At 45.8% G+C, this 23853-nt stretch overlaps 1 protein-coding gene across 34 annotated transcripts in view; it reads right to left on the minus strand.

Annotated features, from left to right (window-relative positions):
- The window catches only part of ABLIM1 (actin binding LIM protein 1), a 338923-nt gene that overhangs the window by 95353 nt on the left and 219717 nt on the right, over positions 1 to 23853 (minus strand). For all 34 annotated transcript variants that reach the window (XM_032281713.1, XM_032281742.1, XM_032281730.1 and 31 more), the window contains exons 5-6: positions 17500 to 17626; positions 14821 to 14914 (exon numbers count right to left, since the gene is read on the minus strand). In XM_032281713.1, coding sequence (XP_032137604.1) covers positions 14821 to 14914; positions 17500 to 17626 — 221 coding nt within the window. The remainder of the gene's footprint in view (positions 1 to 14820; positions 14915 to 17499; positions 17627 to 23853) is intronic.

A 23853-nucleotide genomic window follows, 5' to 3' on the forward strand; every position in this document is an offset into this window, starting at 1 on the left:
TTTAGAACCTCAGCCTTAGATGGTAACCATTTGGGGTTAATGATTGTCTTTGACCCCTGTAACCCTAGCACCTCACCTCATGTTTGAGACATTAGCATGCAATGCCTGTCAGAGGAGTGAAGGCATCCCTCTTTACAAAGGTAAAAAGGGACACTTACCCAGGCTCCCAGTCACATGGCCAGCAGTAGCTTGAGCATTAGAATTAGGCTCACTACCCACCAGTCTTCATCCCTTTTTTTAAATTTTCTTTTTTTTGAAATGGAGTCTCGCTCTATCACCAGGCTTGAGTGCAGTGATGTGATCTCGGCTTACTGCAACCTCCACCTCCCAGGTTCAAACAATTCTCCTGCCTCAGTCTCCCGAGTAGCTGGGACTACAGGTGCACACCACTACGTCCAGCTAATTTTTGTATTTTTGGTAGATACTGGGTTTCACCATGTTGGCCAGGGTGGTCTCGATCGCTTGACTTCATGATCCACCCACCTAGGCCTCCCAAAGTTCTGGGATTACAGGCGTGAGCCACAGCGCCTGGCCTCTTTATCCTCTTTCTACTCTCCTATATTTGGATGATCAGTTTCTCTTTTTGGATTTTATTTATTTAAGTACCTCTACATCTTCTGGGATGGGGTCAAAGAAGATAGGTCATCTTCAGATTTACTGAGCAAATTTCCAAATTTGTGAGTTTTGAGATGAAAGGGTCAAGAATACCGCCACGTGGAGTCAAGAGGTTCAAGTCACCTCCCTGGTGGGGTAGCCCTTGGTGAGCGACCTGAGCCACCTTTCCCATTGGCGTGCCTCCTGGGCACAGGCATGCACACGATTTGGGGAAAGAAGTAAATAATCAAAGGGGGGCCCAGGGGTGTGTTTGAGGTGACGGAAATGTTCTAAAGTTGGATTGTGATGATGGTTGCACAACTCTGTAAATGTACAACTGTGTAAATGTACACAACTCTGTAAAAGTACTAAAATGTACTAAATGTAAATCTATTGTGAATGTACTAATGTTCAAGCAATTCTTGTGTCTCAGCCTCCTGAGTAGCTGGGATTACAGGTGCACACCATTGTGCCCGGATAATTTTTGTAGTTTTAGTAGATACAGGGTTTCATGATGTTGGCCAAGCTCATCTCAAACTTCTGGCCTTAAGTGATCTGCCCACCTCAGCCTCACAAAGTGCTGGGATTACAAGCATCAGCCACTGCACCTGGCCTGTGTCAGTTCTTTCTGCTAACCACTCTTCTCTCCCTTCCACCTTACCTATCCAGACCACATCAGGCTCCAAAATTCCAGATTCTATCCCTGTTTCCAAGATGCCTGCAGCTTTGCGTTTTGCTACAGAGCCATTAAAATAGATTATGAAGAGTTTCCATTTGCAAGTCCACTCCAAAGTTTTCCTGTTCAGGAGAAATTTCTATACCAGTTCATTTCCGCTGAGCTGGATAGGCACCAGCCCTAACTCCCTCCACCTGACTAGCTGGCAAACTATAAGCAAGTCCATCTGCTGGAATTGGCACCACATCCTCCCCAAGGCAGGAAGCCGCAAGGTCCAGGAAGCGAACACATTCAGGTGTGAAACAGAGGAGGTGGCAGGCTGTCCATGGTAGCAGCCCTTCAGGGCGGCATCACTGGATCCAAAGGGACAAAATGCTCCCACTTTCCCTGGAGCACATGCCATCTCCTGGGCCCTGGGGAAAGTTTCATATCCTTAGCTTGGGAATACTGTGCACAGAACAGAAATTATCCTGCTGACCTTTGGATGGTGCCATTTTTCAACATAGACCCCGCCAAATTACACACTCATGGAGAGGCCAAGCGGATGGAATCATAAGGACAAAACAGCCAAGGTAGCTTGAGATGCCACCTTCTGTTGACTTCTTATAAACCTCAAAGCTAGAGAAGACTGCTGGAGGCACAAAGGGTAGTCGTAATGCCCGGCAGAGGCGCAGCCCGGATTCCAGGAGCCAGGCTGGTTCTGGGTGTAAAGACCCACTTGTCTGTTTCTCTACCACCATCAGCCAGGTCGGCAGATACAAGTGAATTAGTAGGGTTAGTCTTTCAACTGGAGAATGGGTCTGAGTGAGCCCAGAAAATTCTGTTTCCCTCATAATTAAACTAAAATTAATATGTAATAGAAAATATATTTTTAAAATTATTTCTTAAACTGGCCGGGCATGGTGGCTCATGACTGTAATCCCAGCACTTTGGGAGGCTGAGGTGGGTGGATCATTTGAGGTCAGGAGTTCGAAACCAGCCTGGCCAACACGGTGAAACCCTGTTTCTACTAAAAAATACAAAAATTAGCCAGGCATGGTGTTATGTGCTTATAATCCCAGCTACTTGGGAGGCTGAAGAAGGAGAATTGCTTGAACCCGGGAGGCAGAGGTTGCAGTGAGCCAGGGTAATGCCACTGCACTCCAGCCTGGGCAACAGAGCAAGACTCTGTCTCAATAAAATAAAATAAAATAAAATGCATAAACTGACTATTGGTTTGGAGTAGAAAATACATATTATAATCTTGCAATTAAATCAAACAGTACAATCAAATCACATGCTTCAAATCAAAGAAACAAACAAGGTTGGAAAACAGTGACCAAAGCCTTCAGTAACAATAGCAAACAAAGATCAATTTCTCACTTTTGCCCACCCATTACTTAAGAACCAAAGTCGACTTCTTTCTGATGATCGCCAAAAATCTCTCTTAAACTCAGGACGTTTACTGTATGTGCCCATGACTTGGCCATTTAATATTAATACTGTGAGTCCCAAATTATCATGTTTTTGTTGTTGCTGTTTGTTTTGAGACAGAGTCTTGCTCTGTTGCCCAGCCTGCAGTGCAGTGGTGTGGGATTGTAGCTCACTGCAACACTGCAGCTTCCAACTTCTGGGCTCTAGCAGTTCTCCTGCTTCAGCCCCCCAAACAGCTGGGACTACAGACCCACACCACCATATCCAGCCAATTTTTAAAATGTTTAGTAGAAATGAGGTCTTCCTGCATTGCCTACGCTAGTCCTGAACTCTTGGTCTCACGTGATCCTCCTGCCTTGGCCTCCCAAAGTGCTGGGATTACAAGCATGAGCTACCATGTCTGGCCTTGGATTACTTTGTGCACTGAGAGACACCACCAAAGATTAAACTCTTTTTCTTCTCCCCTAAGAGAAGGTCATGAAAATTGCCTTGGAATTCATCGAAGATCACCTCTGTAGGGTAGGTGGGGTACCCTGGAATCAATCATCTAGAAGAAGGGGCATGATCACCCCTTTTATATCTATAGTAGTAAAAGAAGAGGAAAGCAGAGCTGGGGATGGGAGCTGGGAGGGAACAGCAGGAAGGGGAGGGGTGCTGCTCTGGGTTTCTGAGAAAGCAGACACAGGAGTCCTTCTGGTGCCCTGATGTGCTGGGTTCTGGAGAGGAGAGAGGACTACTCTGGGGTCATCATTTTGGTGCCCAGAATAGGGGCCTGACCGGGAGCTCTATCCCTTACCGCACTTGCTGGTAACTTGTCCAGGCAGGCTATGTCTCTCTGCTGTTGAATCCTAGACATTTCTAAACTGCCATACCCCTCGGCCTCTGAAGAAACCATAATGTCTCTGAACACTCATGATCCCTGCGTGGGGGAGGGGCGGGGTCCTGACACTCTAGGAGGTATTGTTTTCAGCTTGGATTCTCTATGAGTTTTTTGGGGGTTTTTTTTTGAGAAGGAGTTTTTCTCTCTCTGCCCAGGCTGGAATACAATGGCACAATTTCAATTCACTGTAACCTCCCCCTCCTGGGTTTAAGCAATTCTCCTGCCTCAGCCTCCCGAGTAGCTGAGATTACAGGCGCCCACCACCATGCCCGGCTAATTTTGTATTTCTAGTAGAGACAACGTTTCTCCATGTTGGTCAGGCTGGTCTCAAACTCCCAACCTCAGATGATCTGCCTGCCTCAGCCTCCCAAAAGTGCTGGGATAACAGGCGTAAGTCGCCATGCCTGGCCTCTCTATGACTTTTAAAGATGTATGCCTTATCTCTCTGAAAACAAGCCCTAAATCTTACATTTTCTTTTGTGACACCCCCCACCCCTACTGCCGCTGCATGTGGGGCTCCCAGCACATGCTCAATAATTCTGGTAGACTTCCTGGAAGAGTCACACTTAACCTGCTGGGTCAGCCATTCCCCTGCTCACACATTTCAGCCATGAGCTAAACTGTCTGAAGTTAAATAACACGGAAAAAAACAAAACATCCTTTTAACTCAAGATAAAGAGAAATTATTTTCAAACTGTTATTTCCAGATAAGAAAGCCCTTCCATTTGTGCTGACAGGAAATGGGGTGACTTTTCCATAAATATTAAATCTTTACTGCATGGGAAGGCAGTCTGCTGGTACCTTGGCGACACATTTCCTCCTGTTATGAAAGTAAGAGTAAGTGGCCAGCTTTGGGTGAATCAGAAAGACTCTCCTCAAATCATTTATTCAGTCAATGTGCTCTGCCCTACTAGGCCAATTCCCAACCTGTTAACCATGAAGGGGATGAAATATCAGCACCAGGTTGTTCTTCTCAAATAAAATGTTGCAAAACCAACTCATCACAAACCATACATTGGATTTCAACTTGAGTAGACTTTTCCAGCATTGGAGAGGTTTTACATTCACCAAGCTACACTCTACAATCAAGGGTATGTCCTGTGCAATGCCAACCTCTTGCCACATAGAAAACAAAAGTTTAGACTCGCACAGAGGGAAAGGGCCTAGCACAGAATCTTTTTTTTTTTTTTTTTTTTTTGAGATGTCTCGCTCTGTTGCCCAGGCTGGAGTACAGTGGCGTGATCTTGGCTCATTGCAGCCTCTGCCTCCTGGGTTCAAACACTCCTCCTGCCTCAGCCTCCCAAGTAGCTGAGATTACAGACTTGTGCCACCATGGCTGGCTAATTTTTGTATTTTTAATAGAGACAGGGTTTCGCCACATTGGCCAGGCTAGTCTCAAACTCCTGACCTCAGGTAATCTCCTACCTCGGCCTCCCAAAGTACTGGGAATACAGGCATGAGCCACCACACCTGACCAAGTCTAGCATAGAATCTTGCATTAAGACATTTATTGACTTGAATGCCCATTCTTGCATAGATAGCTAGATAGCTAGATGTGCGTACGTGAAAGTGAGATATAAATCACCCTTTTAAAGTATATAATTCAGTAATTGTAGTATACAGTTGATCCTTGAACAACATGAGTTTGAACCACATGGTTCCCTTTCTTTCAACCAAATGTGGTTTGAAAACACAGCATTCACGGGATGTAAAACCTCTGTACACAGAAGGTTGACTTTTCGTATAAGTGAGTTCCGCAGGGCAGACTTTGGGACTTAAGTATGCACAGATTTACCAGGAGGATGGTGGTCCCAGAACCAATCCCCTGCATATACTGAGGGATGACCATCCTCACTGAGCTGTGCAGCCATCACCACTGTCTAATTTTAGAACATTGTCATTACTCCAAAAAGAAGCCCCGTACTCATTAACATTCACTCATTCTTTCCCCTTCCCCAGCCCCTGGCATTTTCTAACTTACTGCCTGTCTCTGTGGATTTGCCTATTTCTCACATCACATACAAATGGAATTGGACAATAGATGGTCTTTTGTGACTGTCTTCTTTCACTTAGCATAATGTTTTCGAGGTTCCTTTATGTTGTAGTATATATCAGAAATTTGTTCCTTTTTATGACTGCATAATATTCTGTTTTCTAGATAGACCACCTTTTGCTTAATTTATATTGAAAATGAAGCTATTTCTCCAGTGGCTTGTCAACTGATTGTCTGACAATAGAAAAGGTGACCAGTGTCTCTGTATTGCCCCTGTTTCACAGGACCTTTCTGACTGTCCATTGACCTTCAGAGTCCTAGACTAGAGCTCCATGAAGGAAATACGCTCCAAACTCCAGACAGCATCGTCCATCCACAACATTCTCCAAAGGCAGAGCCAGATGGCCTGGTGGAAGCTACAGCTGATTCAGGACGGCCAGACGATGAGGCACAGAAACAGCAGACTCTATGAGCAGTCACTGATTTTCAGTGACATTTTACACTGGTGAAAAGTAAACCAACCAATCGGTAAACATTTATCGTCCTGAGAATAGGTATAAAAGGGCCACGGAGACAGGCCTTTGCCATCCACCAGGAATGGTAAATTTTGGTCCTTCAGCAAGTTATATCAAGAGGCAAATTATTTGTTCTCTGTAATGATTCTTGTCAGGTAGATAATAAAGTGCATGCTCGCTCTCTTGCTCTCTCTCTCTCATGTGTGTATGCCCTATCTTCTGAAAATTAAAGGAGACTTATTTTCCTTATTTTTTCTTTTTATTGATACATAATATTTTACATATTTATGGGATTCATATGAGTATATATATGTGTGGGGGGGGGGTGTATACTTTTTTTTTTTTTTTTTTTTTTTTGAGACAGAGTCTTTCTCTGTTGCCAGGCTGGAGTGCAGTGGCATGATCTCAGCTCACTGCAACTTCTGCCTCTTGGGTTCAAGTGATTCTCCTGCCTCAGCTTCCCGAGTAGCTGAGACTACAGGCATGCACTACCACGCCCAGCTAATTTTTGTATTTTTAGTGCAGATGGGGTTTCACCATGTTGGCCAGGATGGTCTCGATCTCTTGACCTTGTGATCTGCCTGCCTCAGCCTCCCAAAGTGCTGGGATTACAGGCGTGAGTCACTGTGCCTGGCCAATATGAGTATTTTTTACATGCATATAATGTGTAATGATCCAGTCAGGGTGCCTGGAGCATTTATCACCTTCAGTACTTATCATCTCCATGTCTCCCAGCTACTTTGAAATAAAGTATATTGTTGGTTAATTATAGTCACCCTAGTCTGCTACTGAGCATTGAACTTATTTCTTCTACCTAACTGCATGTTTGTACCCATTCACCAACCTAAGAGATCTATTTTCTAATCATGTTTCTGTCACAACAATTATCTAGAGTCTTAGGCATTCAGTAGCCTCATCCGTAAATGAAGTTGACTAGTAACTATCCTGACCAGCTTGCAGGCCTGTGACAAGAATTAAGTATTTACGAGATCACTTGCAGATGGTAAAAATATTAAACAAACTCAGGTGGTGGCTCACTGTCCACTGGGACATAGACCATCTCAACCAATAAACTCAGAGAACTTGATTTTTTTCCCTTCCACGATGCTCAAAAATATTTGGATCTACAATTAATTAAGTGGATGAAAACATGAATTCCTCTGAGCCCAGGGGGAGCGAGAAGAATGCAATCAGCCGTCAGCATGGACATGGGCTATTATTCTTCCCGTGCATGTGTATGATACACACAGAAGAAAAGGGGAATTGGCATTTCAGCTTCTCTTTTGAGAATTACATCTCTGGTGGTGACAAAACGATTAGATGCCATGCAGGCATACTAGGATAACCTATGTTTCATTCACTAGAGAATAGCTTAGCCCAGAACAAGACCTACTCACTGCTTATGAATATTGCAACATAATATACTTAAAATACCTATGCCCAAAAGAAGGAAGGGGACAAGGGCCTCCACCTGATAATGTGAATTAGCCTCAGAAACATCATATACATTTGTCCCTCGGCTTTGTGGAAAAGCAGTTCTTTTCATCAGTCCAAAAGCCAAACAAAACAAGGCCACCAGTTTTGAATTTCTCTGAGAGTCAAGGAAAAGAATTTGGCTGAATCCCGTTGTGATTCCATTTCCTTCACTCCAGGAGTTCAGCAGGAGTGGTCTAAAAGTGAGTCTAACTCCTGTCCTGCCGTCTGCCCATTCCAAGTTAACAGATAAAGACAGGGCAGGGTCGCCTCGTAGGGCTGAATGGACAGGCATTTCAGGGTCTAGAAGGCTTCTCCCAGCTCCATCTGAGGCTCCCTTTCTTACGTGGTGGGTGTACAGGCTGTGACAGACACCACTGCACATTCCCAGAGAGCGCAGGCAGCACAGTAAATACCACGCCACACAAAGACAGGCACCACCAGCCCTCCCGGAAAGACCAGATGAGCGCAGGCCAGTAGATTTATGGGTGTGGTGATGTGAGGAAAGGGAAATCGTAGGACTCAGAGCCCCGCCCTCCCCCTCTGTGGTCAGAATGCAGAGAAGACAACTTTCCTTTCAGGCAAGAGCACAAAGGAATGCTCGTGTGCAGCCTGGCAGGTGCCTGCTCAGGGAAGAACCACTGTGCAGCGTGGGACCAGGGCTGGGGGTCCTTGTCCTGAGTGCAGTGCTCGGTGCACACAGGCAGCCCCTGGGGGATAGGAATTGCACAAGACAGCTTGAGAGGCCAAGAGAAAGCCAAGCCCACCCTCAGTCTGCTGATGAAACAGCCCAAGACTCGGGCAAGAACACACCGGACAAGCCCCTTAGCCTCCAGACTTCTGTTTTCAGTTTGACATTTGCTTTGTTTTCTTTTTTTTTGTCAAACACTTGTCAAGAATACAGATTCAACCTCTATCCAATCCAAAGAGGTACAGGGCCTGATGCGGTGGCTCACACCTGTAATCCCAGCACTTTGGGAGGCTGAGGCAGGCAGATTATGAGGTCAGGAGTTCGAAATCAGCCAGGCCAACATGGTGAAATCCTGTCTCTAATAAAAATACAAAAATTAGCTGGGCATGGTGGCGGGTGCCTGTAATCCCAGCTACTCAAGAGCCTGAGGTAGGGGAATCATTTTAACCCAGGAGTCAGAAGTTGCAGTGAACAGAGAACATGCCATTGCACCCCAGCCTGGGCACCAGGGCAAAACTTCATCTCAAGGAAAAAAAAAAAAAAGCAAGCACCATCAAAAATAATTTACTTTTAGCTATGTGCCTAGAGATGGTTACACCTTTGTAAAGAGAGACCAAGAAATTTAGTTGTTGTCTTACTTAAATATAGGGTTGGAGATATGACACTAACCCCCCTTATAAATCTTGGAGTCCTTACTTGATTGCATCCACCATGAGCTGCCTTCATTTTGAAACTAGCTGTTGCTGTTGATAATAACAACCATTTTGTTGCTGTTTCTTTTCTTTACAAGGCTAACAGGTAACAACCTATACCCTGGAAAGAATGTCTGCTAGAGTGAGAGCTCTCCTAGGGCTAGCTACCAAAGATGGAAAGAAATTCATTCCAAAGAGATGCCCCACTCCCCTATGACATTAATGAACTAAGTCTGAAGTCTCTTGCAGCTTCCTGTTACCATTAGGTTGTTTGCAGAAAGGAGGTGGGGGCAGGGGAGGAGGGAGGAAGAGGGGAGAAGGAAGGGGAAGGGAGGCTGCTTCAGAGTTCAGAGAAAAGACCGAGAGAGCAAACGTGGGTATCTCACACTAATTTGCCCTTGCACTTCTTAATTAGGAGGCAGGTTGTAAATATCCTCAGCACTTTCCTAAACGTATAGGTTCATCAGCAGAAGCATTTGAAGGTGTGCCATTTATAGCAAGATCCCTCTAAAAAGAGAATCTTGCTGTCGAAAACAAAACTGAAAACAAGTGATGAGAAATCAAGCTACAATTTGAGCGTGTGCTCTACGCTGAGTGCTACGTGCTGGTTTCCAGAAAATATCTCCAGAAAAAAAGAACCATTGGCTCTGACCCCTTAGAGCCAAGACATGAGAATTCTAGAACTCTGATCCTCAGAACCAAAGGGCCTTCAAGAGGTCTAGCAGCCCAAGTCTTGGAATTACATGTATATTTTCAATTCTTCTACTTAAAGAAAGGAAAACTGAGGCTCAAAGAGGTAGCAAGCCTTGCCCAAGGGCCCCCAGCTGGTGAGTTCAGATTCCGATTGGCTGCCACCAGAGCCTTTTCACTGAGCTGCTGGTGCTCAAGCTCTCCTCCCCACCCCTTCAAGCTGATGTGATTTTCAGGGCTTACAAGGACTAAGGAATGACAGAGGCAGGGGGAACTCAAGGGCTGCTGGAGCTCTGGAGGTCACACACCAGTCCCTGTACCTGGGAAATGAAGACAGACCCAAGAAGCTGAACGACCTGCCCCAAATCACTCAGGAATTAGGGACACGGCCAGGCCTGGAGTATCTCTTCTCCACCATTGTCCAGCGATCTTTCTCTATCTCAAAAGTGCCATAAGTGTCTGGTGGCATCTCTGGTGACACCATACCCAGAGAGGCCTTAGGGTCCTCTTAGGGATCAGTGAGTGTTTTAAAACCACACCAAGTCTGCAGACCTAACTAGGATGATATTTGCATGATTTCCTAGGCTTACCGGAGCGGGCTAAATGGTGACCTGATCGTGACCAAAAGGGACTCCATATCAAATCCCTGGAACCTGTGAATGCTAGCTTATTTGGGAGAAGGGTCTTTGTAGATGTGATTGAGCTAAGGATCTTGAGATGGGGAGATCGTCTTGGATTATCTGGGTGGTCCCGAATGCAATGAAAAGTGCCCTTACAGGAAAAAGGCAGAGGGAACTCTGAGAGAAAAAGAGACAACACAGGGAAGGCAGCCATGTGAAGACAAAGCCAGAGATTGGCGGGAGGCTGCCACAAGCCAAGGAACACCCAGAGCCATCAGGAGCTGGGAGAGGCGAGGAAAGACCCTTCCCTAGAGCCTGAGAGACAGCATGACCCTACCCGCACCTTGCTTTCAGATGTCTAACCTCAAGAACTGAGAGAGAAGATATTTCTGTTTGCACTGAGAGAGAATACATTGTTGCTTTAAGCCACTGCCATTACAGCTGACACAGAAAACGAATACATTTGTAAAGGGATAAAATAAATTCATCTGTGGATAACAAATATTAAAAAACCACAAAAATCCAAGGTTCACACTATTTACAACAAATCCACCAGCATAATATTTCACCACCACCACCACGACCCAAGCATGAGAGGCCAAGGGCGGAGCGTGTGGCGACCGTCCAGCTCTGTGTTGGTAACCAAGCCAAACCGACTCACAGGCTGTCACACATCAGTGTGATAACCCTGCAGGACATTTTTCTAGCTCACACACCCATCTGAGGACTACATCTGCTGGGTGGATTCTGAATCTGAGGCTGAACATGATGTAAACTACTCCCAGACGTCTCAACTCTGAAAGCCCCTCGTGGAAAGTCTCCAAGTCTTAAGCCTCCACGGAAACCTGAAGCCAATTTGCGAAGAGGCCTCTGCAGCCATAGTGAAAGCCGAATGACTCAGGCCTTGAAGGAGAAAACAGAGTAAGCAGATGTTTCTTTCTAATGGCATGTTCTTGGATCTAGCTTTATTTTAGATTTTCTTTCCTGCAGCTGTTGAGCTAAATCTGAAGGCAATCAATACACACACACACACACACAGCCCTTTTCCCTCCCCAACATGTTTGGGGGAACACAGCTCCACGTGTGGACTAAGAAGACTGCAAACATGACTGTCACAAATGTGGGGACCACGTTCAGTATGTTTTTGCCTCTTTTGTACAGCTGGACATCTGGGAAATCATTCTAATGTTCCATTGATTTTTTTTTTATGAGGGCCAGGCTTGGTTGCTCATGTCTGTAATCTGAGCACTTTGGGAGGCTGAGGCGGGAGGATTTTCTGAGGCCAAGAGCTACAGACCAGCCTGGGCAACAGAGTGAGATCCCCATCTTTACAAAAAAATTAAAAAAATTAGATGGGTGTGGTGGCATGCACCTGTAGTCCCAGCTACTCAGGAGGCTGTGGCAGGAGGATCACTTGAGCCCAGGAGTTCAAAGTTGCAGTGAGCTATGATTGTACCACTGCACTCTGGCCTGGCCAACAGAGCAAAACCAAGAAGAAGTGAGGAAGGGAGGGAGGAAGGGTGGGAGGGAGGGAAGAAGGGTGGAAGGATGGGAGGGAGAGAGGGAGGGAGAGAAGGAGAGAGAGAAGAAAAGAAAAGAAAAAAAAAGAAAAGGAAAGAATGAGAGAGAAAGAGGGAGAAAGTGGGAGGGAGGAAAAGAAGGAAGGAAGGAAGGAAGGAAGGAAGGAAGTTAGTTGAAGAAAGAAAAAGAAGGAAGAAGAAGAAGAAGAAAAAGAAAAAGGAGAAGGAAATTTGCCAGTTGCTCCCAACTCAACAGGTTTATTTCAGTCTTCCACAGGAGATCAAACTCAGGAACCCAAGGGAAACGCTGTCGGGCCCCATTCACGGCACTTGTGAGGAGAACTCTCTGGGGAGGGATGACGGATGGACTCGGGCCCGGTGAGGAGGCACCAGCTGCATGGCAGTCCGAGCGCGGTGATCCGACGGCTCAGACTCCAAGCTCCCTTCAGGTGGGTCCCGTCCGTCCATCCTCTCCAACAGCCTTCCTAGGGATGTGCTTCTTTCTCCCTGAGCCAAGACACTAGTTTGAAGTGTCCTTGGGTCACTAATTAAAGCTTTATTGCAAAGGCTATGAGAGAACTCTTTCCACCCTTCCTGTGTGTGTGGAGGGTGGGGGCCCATTTCTCAGGCTCCACTCCAGCCAGTACCACCACCGTTTTGTGCCCAGAGTTCTGCAGTCGCCTCCTAGCTGGCCTCCCTGTCTCCACCCCAACTCCCTTCCCAGCCACTTAAAAAACCTCTGAGCTGACATGCACGTACTATAAAACGAACCACTTTAAAGTGAGCAATTCAGCGGCACTTGGTACATTCATTCACAATGCTGTGCAAACACCTCCTCTAATTCCAAAATATCTTCTTCAGCCCAAAAGGAAATCCTGTATCTGTAAAGCAGTAAGTCCCTCCCCCCAGCCCGTGGCAACTACCAATCTGCTTTCTATCTATATGGATGTACCCATTCTAGATATTTTATATAAATGGCATCATACAATATGTGGCCTTTTGTGGCTGGTTTCTTTTACTTCGAGTGTTTTAAAGGCCATCCTGTGGTAGGCAGCCCTGCTTCCAGGCTGGATAATACTCCACTGGACGGATACACCACGAGTTGTTACACATTCACCTGCTGATGGACACTGGGTCGTTTCTACGTTTTGGCTGATGTGAATAGCGCTGCTGCGAACATGTGTGTAATAGATTTGGGTACTCTCCTACGTTCTTCATACAACCTGATCGACTCGTCCAACACTCCAGCTACAAGTGGTTCAATGGCTTCCCAGCACTTTTAGGGTAAAACCCAAACTCCCGAATGTGACTCTTGGGACCCTGCCCACTTCTCCAGCATCATCTGTCACATCCGTGCTCCTGCCCAACTGACGTTTCGTGTGTGTGCTGTGCTTGTCCTCACCTCTGAGCCTCTGCAGGGGTTCTCTTCCTAGAACCCTCTTCCTCAGTGTGGGAAGTGCAAAAGTTCCTCTTTAAAGTTTCCTTTCTTGTTTAAAGAATAAATCTTAAGTGTGCTAATAACTCTTTGTTAAGTCCTATCCTATGTTGGTGTTAGACATGCCATGCTTACAGGCACGTAGTACATTCTATGTTCTTGTATTTTAACCAAGGTATCTGAGCTGGACGTGCTCATAGGCATGTCCCAGCTCCCCACTGCTTTTACCTGTTTAGAAAAGTTTTAAGTTATTAGCCAATCGGGTTTTAGTTTAGATTGTGAGGTCTGGCTCCAGCCAATGGAGATCAGACATGGCAGTAACGACGACCCCAAATGCGTAAGGGATAAATGTCTGCTTTCCTTTGTTTGTTGTACTCTTGCGGCAAGATGGCTAGTGAGAGTACCCTTCCTGCAGTCCAGGGAGTAAAAATTGCATTGCTAAAAGATCCTCTGTCTCGGTGCTAATTTTTCTTTGTGGCACCGAGCATCTATTTCCAACACTCAGGGTAAGAGGCAACTGCATTTGACCTAAACCACATCCTTCTCTCCCAAATGCAGTCAGCCACCCGGGTCCCAGCACAGAGCCAATGCGGGCCCCTCTGTGCTTCATGGAACGGGGTTGCGGTGGGCTTTAGGAGGCTATGCTGGACCTTTGCTGTGAAACCCCATGGAAGAGACAGCACAGTCCAGAAACAACATGGTCGGGGGGGGCAGGCTCAGATGTGTATCTATATCTCTGAAACATGCCCTGCTGGAAAGTTGGAACATGACTCCATGGATTCAGCAGCCTAGCGCCTGACTAAGCAAGGTGACAAGCTGCAGAGCCTGTTGCCAACCCGCAGAGCCTGTTGCCAACCCCTAGTCATACGGCTTCCTGAGCCACCTCTACTGGGACACGCTCTCCACCCTGACAGGTGGACCATGGATGAGGCAGTCTTACTTTTTCCTTGGACCTGGCTGACACGCCACAGACCTGGGGGAAGTAGGGTAGCGACTCCTTCTGAACTCTGGCCCCAGAATTCTGTGTCTTGCCCCAGAAAAACTGGCTCAGCCCAGAGGTAGAAGCCTGTGGGGCAGCTGTGGAGAAAGCAGAAAGAAACCTCCCCTGCTGGAGGCGGTTGTACCTGAACTTGACAGGCTTTAGCTCAGCCCTGGCCACTGGATACGCTGGGTCACACAGGATGTGGTTTTTGAAGGATGGAAAGCCAACACCTCTACCTTTCCCCCACCCTTCCTTTCTGCTCCCCGAGTCTGCACACTCCTGGAGATGCACACATACACATATGCACACACACAGATGTAAACACACACACACACACACGACTTCACTCCCTCTTTCCTAACCTCTAAAAGCAAAAATGGTCTCATATAGCCTCTCCTACATAATTCCCACCAGAACCTTTCTCATTCTTTTTTCCTCTGCAAATTCTCCATCGTTCTAATTTTCACATGAGCCTTTGAGGAGAGCACAGCACCTTAATTATTTCAGACGTTCACGTGCGACTACTTTCTTTCCCCACAGGTGAAAAAAAGATGGAGGAGGTGGAAAAGGGGCCCCCCTGTTGGGTGTTTCTGAGGGCTGCTGAGGAGGGTGGCGGTGGCTGTGAGGGAGCTGGTCTGCCACTTACCTCCAGGACTTTCCCTGTGATAAACTGGTGACACGCCTCACATTTCACCCCAAAGAGTCCCTGGTAGTCCTTTTCACAGTACGGGGCACCGTCCCTGCAATACAAAAACATGTTTAGCTCCAAGGGGCTGGAGAAGACACCAAAACCACACTTCCCCAAGGCCTTTCCACAGAAGGGCAGGACATATTTCTCCCCGGCCCCATGTTCACATGCCTGGCAATCCAGTCAGACCTGGTCAGACATGATCAAAACCACAAACGGAACGATCCAGAGAGAACTCTGCGGCTCTGGGGGCCACACAGAAGGAATGGCCATGTTGTGAACGGCCATGTTGCCATTCCATGATCATCCTTGCCAATTTTTTACTGTCTCAGAGCTAACCAGCAGAAAGCTGGGCATCATTTTTACTCCACAGGCACCCTGGGCATGGAGGAGCACTGAGCCCACATAAAAATAATTAATAAACCAGAGAAAGAATAGCATTAATTAACCTGAAGAAGATACTGGCAAATCAATAGGCAATATCACACCTAAAGGCAAAACACTAGAGACAGTTTCATTAAAATCACAATAAAGGCAAAGCTAGAAAATATCATTAATGCATATAATACATATATTTATTAATATGACACATAGGCCGGGCATGGTAGGTCACACCTGTAGTCCTAGCACTTTGTGAGGCTGAATTGGGCAGATTAGCTGAGGTCAGGAGTTCGCAACTAGCCTGGCCAACATGAGGAAGCCCTGTTTCTACTAAAAAAAAAAACAAAAACAAAAATTAGCTATGTGTGGTGGTGGGCACCTGTAATCCCAGCTACTCAGGAGGCTAAGGCAGAAGAATCACTTGAATCCGGGAGGTGGAGGTTGCAGTGAGCTGAGATCGCATCACTGCACTCCAGCCAGGTGACAGCACAAGAGCCTATCTCAAAAAAAAAAAAAAAAGAAAAAGAAAAAAAAAAGAACACTGAGCCTGTCAGATGTGGGCTTAGCGTTCATCCAGCCACAGGGGGCCACATGCCAGACTACAGCCTCTGAACAGCCTCCTGACGCCACCTCCCCAGCTCTCGGGAGGCCTCCAGGGCCCAGGGCCTTCTCCTCCAGTTCAGGCAACCTCCTCCATTCACCTCGGAGCACAATATTATGTGCTCGGAAAAATATCATGCCCTGTGTGTGATTGCATGGAAGAGCTACAGAGTGCCACTCTCGACTGCCAAGTTGCCTGCCCCTGTCCAGCTTACAATGTTCCCTTAGAAGCCAGGCACCTTTCTTCTTACTTTGTCCCTCATGGTCACCCGAAGAGCTTCTTGCCCTTTCTTTTTTTTGAGACAGAGTCTTGCTCTGTCGCGCCCAGGCTGGAGTGCAGTGGCATGATCTCAGCTCCCTGCAACCTCTACCTCCCAGATTCAAGTGATTCTTCTGCCTTAGTCTCCCAAGTAGCTCGGATTGCAGGTGCCTACCATCACAGCTGGCTAATTTTTGCATTTTTAGTAGAGATGGGGTTTCACTATATTGGCCAGGCTGGTCTCGAACTCTCAACCTCAGGTGATCTGCCCATCTCAACCTCCCAAAGTTCTGGGATTACAGGCGTGAGCCACTGCGCCCAGCCTTCTTGCCCTTACAATGCAGGTGTTTCAGCCTTACCCTGGGCCTGTAGAATTAGATTTCTAGGGGGTGGGACACAAGCTACCTTTTGTTTGTTTTACTATATTTTTAAACTACATTCATTAATATTTTTGAATAGGTGATTTCACGTGGTTGGGGAAATGAATGAATGAATGAATAAAGGAATGAATTTATTTATTTTTTGAGACAGGGTCTCGCTCAGTTTTCCTGGCTGGAGTGCAGTGGTACAATAATAGTTCACTGCAGCCTCAATCTCCTATGCTCAAGTGATCCTCCCACTTCAGACTCCCAAGTAGCTGGGACTACAGGCATGTGCCACCATGCCTGGCTTGCTTATTTATTTATTTATATTACTAGAGATGGGTCTCGCTGTGTTGCTCAGGCTGGTCTCAAACTCCTGAGCTCAAGCAATCCTCCCACCTTGGCCTCCCAAGTGTTGAGATTACAGGTGTGAGCCACTGCACCCAGCAGGAAATTTTTTTTAAGGCATAAAAAGGTATACAGTGGAAAATTTCCCCTCATTGCCAGGCTATATTAAAAACAACAACAACAACAACAAAAAAAAACTCACTTCCTTAAGTGTAGCTATTATCCACTACTATTGAACATGAACCCATTTCCTGGCAGGCTGTTTTATGCACAGTCCTAAAGGGCCCATGGCCTAGGCTTTGTGTGCTTTTGGGGGGCGTCTATAAATGTACTCCAGGCCTGGAAGGCAGACAAAGGCTTACTAGTTCCTCATAGGAGAATGAATAGCAAAAGGGAAAGTATTAAATGCTTAATTGGTTACAACATACAGTGTAACACTGTCAGCTTCATTCATTGTTACATTAGGCAATGATTAACATTTCATTAGGTTTACAGTAGCCAAATTATAGCCAAAGCAGAAGAATAAAATGCTTTTCAAAAGTTTTATAGCAACAAGTTCATTCTGAGAGCAGGATGTGAATAATTTCAGCACCTTTGGTGGCGTGGGGCCCCTGGGACCAGGACCTGCAGAAGAACCACAACACTCGGTGCCCACTGAAAGGAACACGTGCCCGCGCCCAGCCTTACTTGCTGATGTACTCCCCGGTGAGGACCTTCCCGCAGCACTTGCATTTAAAGCACCCCAAGTGCCACTGCTTATCCAGCGCCAGCAGTGCCTGCCCATTCTTGATATCTCTTCCGCAGCCAGCACAATCTGAAAAAGAGCAGCCACCAGTGGTTACTACACATTTCCTTTGCTAAATCCAAGCAGGCAGCCCAATTCAACCCTACTGTGTGCCCATCACACACTCAATCAGTATTTACTCAGCACCATCTCAGGTCAGCTTCTTTCCCTGCACATATTTCTCGGTGAAGTCTCACAGGCTGCATCCTCACGTGGCACGGAAGCTTCGTGAACCTCCATGGATCTAAGGGGATGGGTGTCCTTCACCCATTTGCTTTCTTGGGTTTTTTTTATGTACCATCTGAGCTATTGATGGCCCAGAGAATATTTAATTATAGTGTCTTGGTTGTGATTTTAAGAAAGTGCTCATAGGCATTTATTAATTGAGGGCACCATGAACAACTCAGCACTTTATGCTGACGCCTCGCCTAACACTATATACGTGATTACTCCTGGAAGGCTGCCCGTAAATCTCACTTTTGTAAATGGGACTCTTTACTTCCTTATCAACCCAAACCAGCCTTTCAAAGATTTGTGATCGCCGGGCGCGGTGGCTCAAGCCTGTAATCCCAGCACTGTGGGAGGCCGAGGCGGGTGGATCACGAGGTCAAGAGATCGAGACCATCCTGGTCAACATGGTGAAACCCCATCTCTACTAAAAATACAAAAAATTAGCTGGGCATGGTGGCGCGTGCCTGTAATCCCAGCAACTCAGGAGGCTGGGGCAGGAGAATTGCCTGAACCTGGGAGGCGGAGGTTGCGGTGAGCCGAGATCGCGCCATTGCACTCCAGCCTGGGTAACAAGAGCGAAACTCCGTCTCAAAAAAAAAAAAAAAAAAAAAGATTTGTGATCATCAATTAAATGGCTCTTAATTCCTTAGCTTTCAATTCTCCTTGGCAGGCTCCTGGGAGGATGATAAAGGAGAAATTATTTCTTCATGGTAAAGAGTGTGGGCCGGGAACGAGGCATCCAAGCCCTGAACCCCAGCTAACTCCTTGTTGGCTAGCTATGTGATCAAGGCAAGTTACACCCTTTCGAAGCCTGGGTTTCTTCTTAGGGAAGTGGAGATGTTATCAGCACCTGGTCACAGGCCTCTGATGAGGATTAAAATGGCCATAATTAACCTGATTATTGACTGCTTCATTCTTTTAGGGAAGTTGAGTATTTAAAAGAACTCAGAAGACTGTAAATTGGTGTAACCTTTCCGGAAAGCAACTTCAACATCTACAGACATTGCGAATCAATGTACCTGAGAGAGCAAAAGCAAGCACGGCTGTCAGGTTGGCCGTGATGTTCCCAGTTGATCACACAGAACACACACAGAATAAAGCTGTGTCCTGGCAAGGCCACTTCGTGGCCAGGTTTAAACCAACACAGAGACGAGGCCACCTGGTACACAAAGTGATGTAACGACCCCCTCTTCTGACCACATCCGTGACTGCTGCTGCTTTCCTGGTGACGTTTGTAGCCCAACTTCAATGCTCTCACCTCCAGAAAAACTTAAGAGACCTAATCACTGACCTGCTCCTGCTTCTTGACAACACTTCAAGTAGAACTGCTTCTGCTCCTTTGAGTCCTCGCTAAAACTACCCAGCACAAGCCCAAATGCCGTGAAGATTCCTCCAAACCACACCCAGAGAGGGCTCATGGTTCCTCTGGCCTCCCTCTTGCTGTGGCTAAACAAACTTGACCTGCTTTTTTTTTTTTTTTTTTTTTTTTTTGGTGACAGGTGTATTTCTGGTGCTCTTGGTCAGTGGGTGTTCACATAACCTTGAGATCCAGTAATTATTTTATGTCTAAGATTTTATTCTACAAATATATTCGCAAAAGCATGTATGTGCACGCATATGGTCCCTATAGCATTTCTCTAATAACAAAAACTGGAAATAGGCTATATGGATATCAGTGAAGGGTCAGTTAAATGAATTATAGTCTAGTTGATAATGGAATACTATGTGCTGTTCAAAAGAATGAGGTAGATTTGTGCTGTGGCATGAAAAGATGTTCAAAATAGATCAAGTAAAAAAAGCAGGCCATAGAACAGTAAGCATAGCATAAGCTCATTCACAAAAAAGTAGTAAAGAAAAGGGTGTGTGTGTCCTAGTCCCAGAATAGAACATTTCTGGGGGAAAACATTAAAAATTCTTAAGAAACTTCCCTCTCTGGAGGAGGACTTTACTTTTTAACTTCACATCCTCTGGGTTGTTTGGATTTTTAAACCACGATAATGTAAATTATTTGAATATTTATAAAACTTAAAAATGTAAATTCTGAATATTGCAAATAAGAATTTCTTAATGTATAGCCTATTATCTAATACAAATACATATGAGTGTGTATTAAATGGTCATACACATATGAGTGTATATTAGATGGTCACAAAAGATTAAGCATTTTTGAAAAGCTGGGGCTTATGTGAATTCCAACACCTAACCAAAATTTTCATAAAAAGTCTGGTAGTTTACTATAAAAATAAAAATGGAAGGCCATGATATGTGTTTAAAAATATAAATTTTAAAGGTTAGGAGCATAGTATGGATGTAAGAAAATTGACAGTTTTTTTTTTTTTAAAAAAAGACTGTTTTTAGAGCAGGTGTAGGTTCACAGCAAAATTGAGCAGAAGGTAAAGAGATTTCTGATACAACCCCAGTCCCTACCTGTGCACAGCCTCTCCCATTAGCAACCTCTGGGACCAGAGTAGAACAGTTTTCACCACTGATGAACCAGCACTGACATATCATGATAACCCAGAGTCCACAGTTTACATTAGGGTTCGATTTTGATGTTGGACATTGAGTTTGGACAAAGATGCTGCAATGAAGCATCATACAGAGTAGTGTCTCTGCCCCAAAAACCCCTCCCATTCACCTCTCCCTCTGGAAACCACTAATCTTCTTACTGTCTATATAGTTTTGCCTTTTCCGGGATGAAATAGGCAGGTTTTGTTTTGTTTTGTTTTTTTGGGTGTGTGTGTGTATGTGTGTGTGTGTGTGTGCGCGTGCGCCTGTGTATGTTTTGAGACAGAGTCTTGCTCTGTTGCCCAGGCTGGAGTGCAGTGGCACGATCTCAGCTCACTGCAACCTCTGCCTCCTGGGTTCAAGCAATTCTCCTGCCTCAGCCTCCTGAATAACTGGGATTACAGGCACATGCCATCACACCGCCTAATTTTTGTATTTTTAGTAGAGACGGGGTTTCACCATGTTGGTCAGGCTGGTCTCAAACTCCTGACCTCGTGATCCGCCCGCCTTGGGCTCCCAAAGTGCTGGGATTACAGGCGTGAGCCACCATGCCCAGATGAAATGGACAGTTTTTTTTTTTAAATCAAAGTTGAATTCAAATTTTTCTTTATTCTTCTAATTACATAATTGCCACTAGGTGGCAGCAAATATTTAAATAATAAGGAAGATGCTGTTTAATAGAATTTATAAGGGAAAAAACCAACTTTGAGAGATGGCTTTTCAATTCTACAAATGACAATGGATGGCCTCAGGGAGGTTGACAGAGTTGTTTGCAGTCTCCCTGCTGCACCAGTAGTGAGGTCCAGGGAGGTGAATGGTGTGGGGAAGGTAGGAGCAGCAGGGGCTTTGGTGCCAGGAAGATGGTCAAGTTACTCTCTCTGAACCCTCGTTTCTTCATCTGTAAAATGCTGACAGCACCCATTGCCTAGGCTGCTATATGGGAGAAAAGAAGTCATGCACTGTAAAATGTTTTGCATAATACAACACTTGGTACACATGAGCCACTCAATAGGCTCCCTTTTTCCTTGGTTAGGGGCAGAGTTAGATCTTGGGCTTTTTACAAGCACCTCAGTGCCCAGACATCCCACAGCTATGAAAGAAGCGAAAACACAACTTGAACATAATAAGGATCACTGTTAGGGGATAGAAAGTCTTGAGGGCTTGGCCTGCAGCCAATCAGAGGCTGAAGTGGAGTTACACCAGAAACAAATGAAGGACTGGCCCATGGCCAATCAGAAGCTGAAGTCGAACCTTGACCTGCAACCAATCAGAGGCTGAAGTGAAGGATTGGCCCATGACTGATTAGAGGCCGAAGTTTTCCTTTGGTTTAATTCTACGAAGTCAGCCGCGGGTTCCCCTTAGGCTCCCAGTCTCTAGATCCTATTTTTCTGCCTCGCCACTATGATCATTCTGCACTGAGGGCTTTCTAGAATCAGGTACCATGTGAAGGCTTTGTAAACATGGTACCATTTAGTCTCCACAATCGTTCTAGTCAGAGTGCCTTGCAGACTGGAAGCCCCTGACTTCGCAGGTGGTGTCTGTGCCACTCAGATCCTCCGTGCCCTGCAAGTGCCTCACGGGGAACAGTCACTCTACATGTTTTATAGAAAAATATTCACTGACTGCTTAAAGCCAACCAGCTGGTAAAGGTTGGGCTGGAAGTACAGGCTAGGGTTAAGCCTCCTTTCTGACAAAACTTATGATACAAATCGAGCAAATCAACAAAGAGCACCTCCTAGATAAGGGAATACCAGCCCACATCAGAATCCTGACCTGAAGTATTCTGGTGTATTTCACAGAGACTACCCACTCCTGTCTGGACAAAACCATGGTCATCACTCAAGCCTGACATTGTGCTGGAGAGAGTGGAAAAGATGCAGAGACAAAAGATTGGTGCTGGATTGCTCCCTCCTTTCACGCTCACTCCAGCTAAGCTCTTTCATAAAGAACAAAATGTCCTACTCTCCATCTTCATGTTTTTCAGCTGTTGAGAAAATTGTTTCCACATCACTGAAGCAGCTGCCGACAAATATAGAAAGCTGGTGATTGGCACTGAAATTATTGCCAGTGTCAGAAATAGGTGAATATGGAGCAGCATCGAGGAAATAAAACCCATGTGCAACTCACCAGTGTCCTACCCAGGAAAAACAATGACCTAATGTGGAAAAAAGAAAGAGCAAACACCTGACCTTAAACACTTGACCCTGAGCCCTTCACTCTTGGCATCAAAAGCCAGAAAAAAGCAGGGATTTGGCTACTCATGTCCAGGTTAAAAAAAATTTTTTTTTTGAGACACAGTCTTGCTCTGTTGCCAGGTGCCAGGCTGGAGTGCAGTGGCGCGATCTCGGCTCACTGCAACCTCTACCTCCCGGGTTCAAGTAATTCTGTCTCAGACTCCCAAGTAGCTGGGACCCACAGGTGTGCGCCACCACGCTGAGCTAATTTTTGTACATTTTTTAGTAGAGACAGGGTTTCACCATGGTCTCGATCTCTTGACCTCATGATCCGCCCGCCTCAGTCTCCCAAAGTGCTGGGATTACAGGCATGAGCCACCGTGCCCGGCCTCCAGGTTAAATTAACATCCATGTACACACGTGCTTCCAAATTGGTATCATTTTGTTCAAAGGCAATTAATATCCTTAACAATAGGGATCTTGTCTCTCAATATATTTAGCTATTTTTATTTATTTATTTGTGTATGATTTTAGCATAGGGCTATGGACACCTGGGCTGCAAAAGTATTTAAGTTGAAGAAAGGGACATATGGCTTTTGGAACGAAGATGGGTGCTCCCAAGCTAAGAGAGAAGTCATCTCCTGGGCAGCGCTGAAGCTCCTCTCAGCCAGGAAACCTATGTTCTTCTTGAGAACGATTTCTGCCTTCCTGGAATTTCCCATATGAGATGAATAAGGGCCCCAAAGATGTCTTACTCTGTGAAGGTGCCTCTCTGGAAAAGAAGGCTGAGGACAGGGCGCTAGCTATAAAAAAACAGAGCCACGTGGTAGCTAAATTCCCAGCCACCCCTACCTTCCCAGGTCTGCATGCTTCGAATGTACAGTCATTTATAAAGGTAGTAACTGCCATTCAGAGCAACTACCTAGCCAGGATCAAAGCTTCCAGAATACAGAATGGGACTCTTCCTAGTATCTTGAAACTTTTGGCTAAAACCTCAGAGCTGAGAATGATGGGGAGTATTTCATCTTCCAAAGAAGGGTGCTAGGAAGATCCTTGCAGGACTTTTCAGAAGATGGTAGAATCTACCTGATGCCTATCAACTCTGTGGCCCACCCAACTCTGAAATCAGACATTGGAAAACAGAAAGCTGAGGTCCGCAGGGAGCTCTCCACACAGCAAGAGAGTGGTGTTCCCCTCTGCTCTGCTGCAAGGATTAGAGGATCCTGTTAGAAGGAGGAACAGCCTCCCACTCTCTACCTAGATGTTTACTGGGCGGGCAAGCTCAGGCCCTAGCACTGCCGTGGCATCCAAGAGAAGCATTTGATGTATCCTGGAGCTTGGAAG

Source organism: Sapajus apella, unplaced genomic scaffold, assembly GCF_009761245.1.
Source record: "Sapajus apella isolate SASKATOON/1434 unplaced genomic scaffold, GSC_monkey_1.0 scaffold13, whole genome shotgun sequence".
NCBI classification, from domain to species: Eukaryota; Metazoa; Chordata; class Mammalia; order Primates; family Cebidae; genus Sapajus; species Sapajus apella.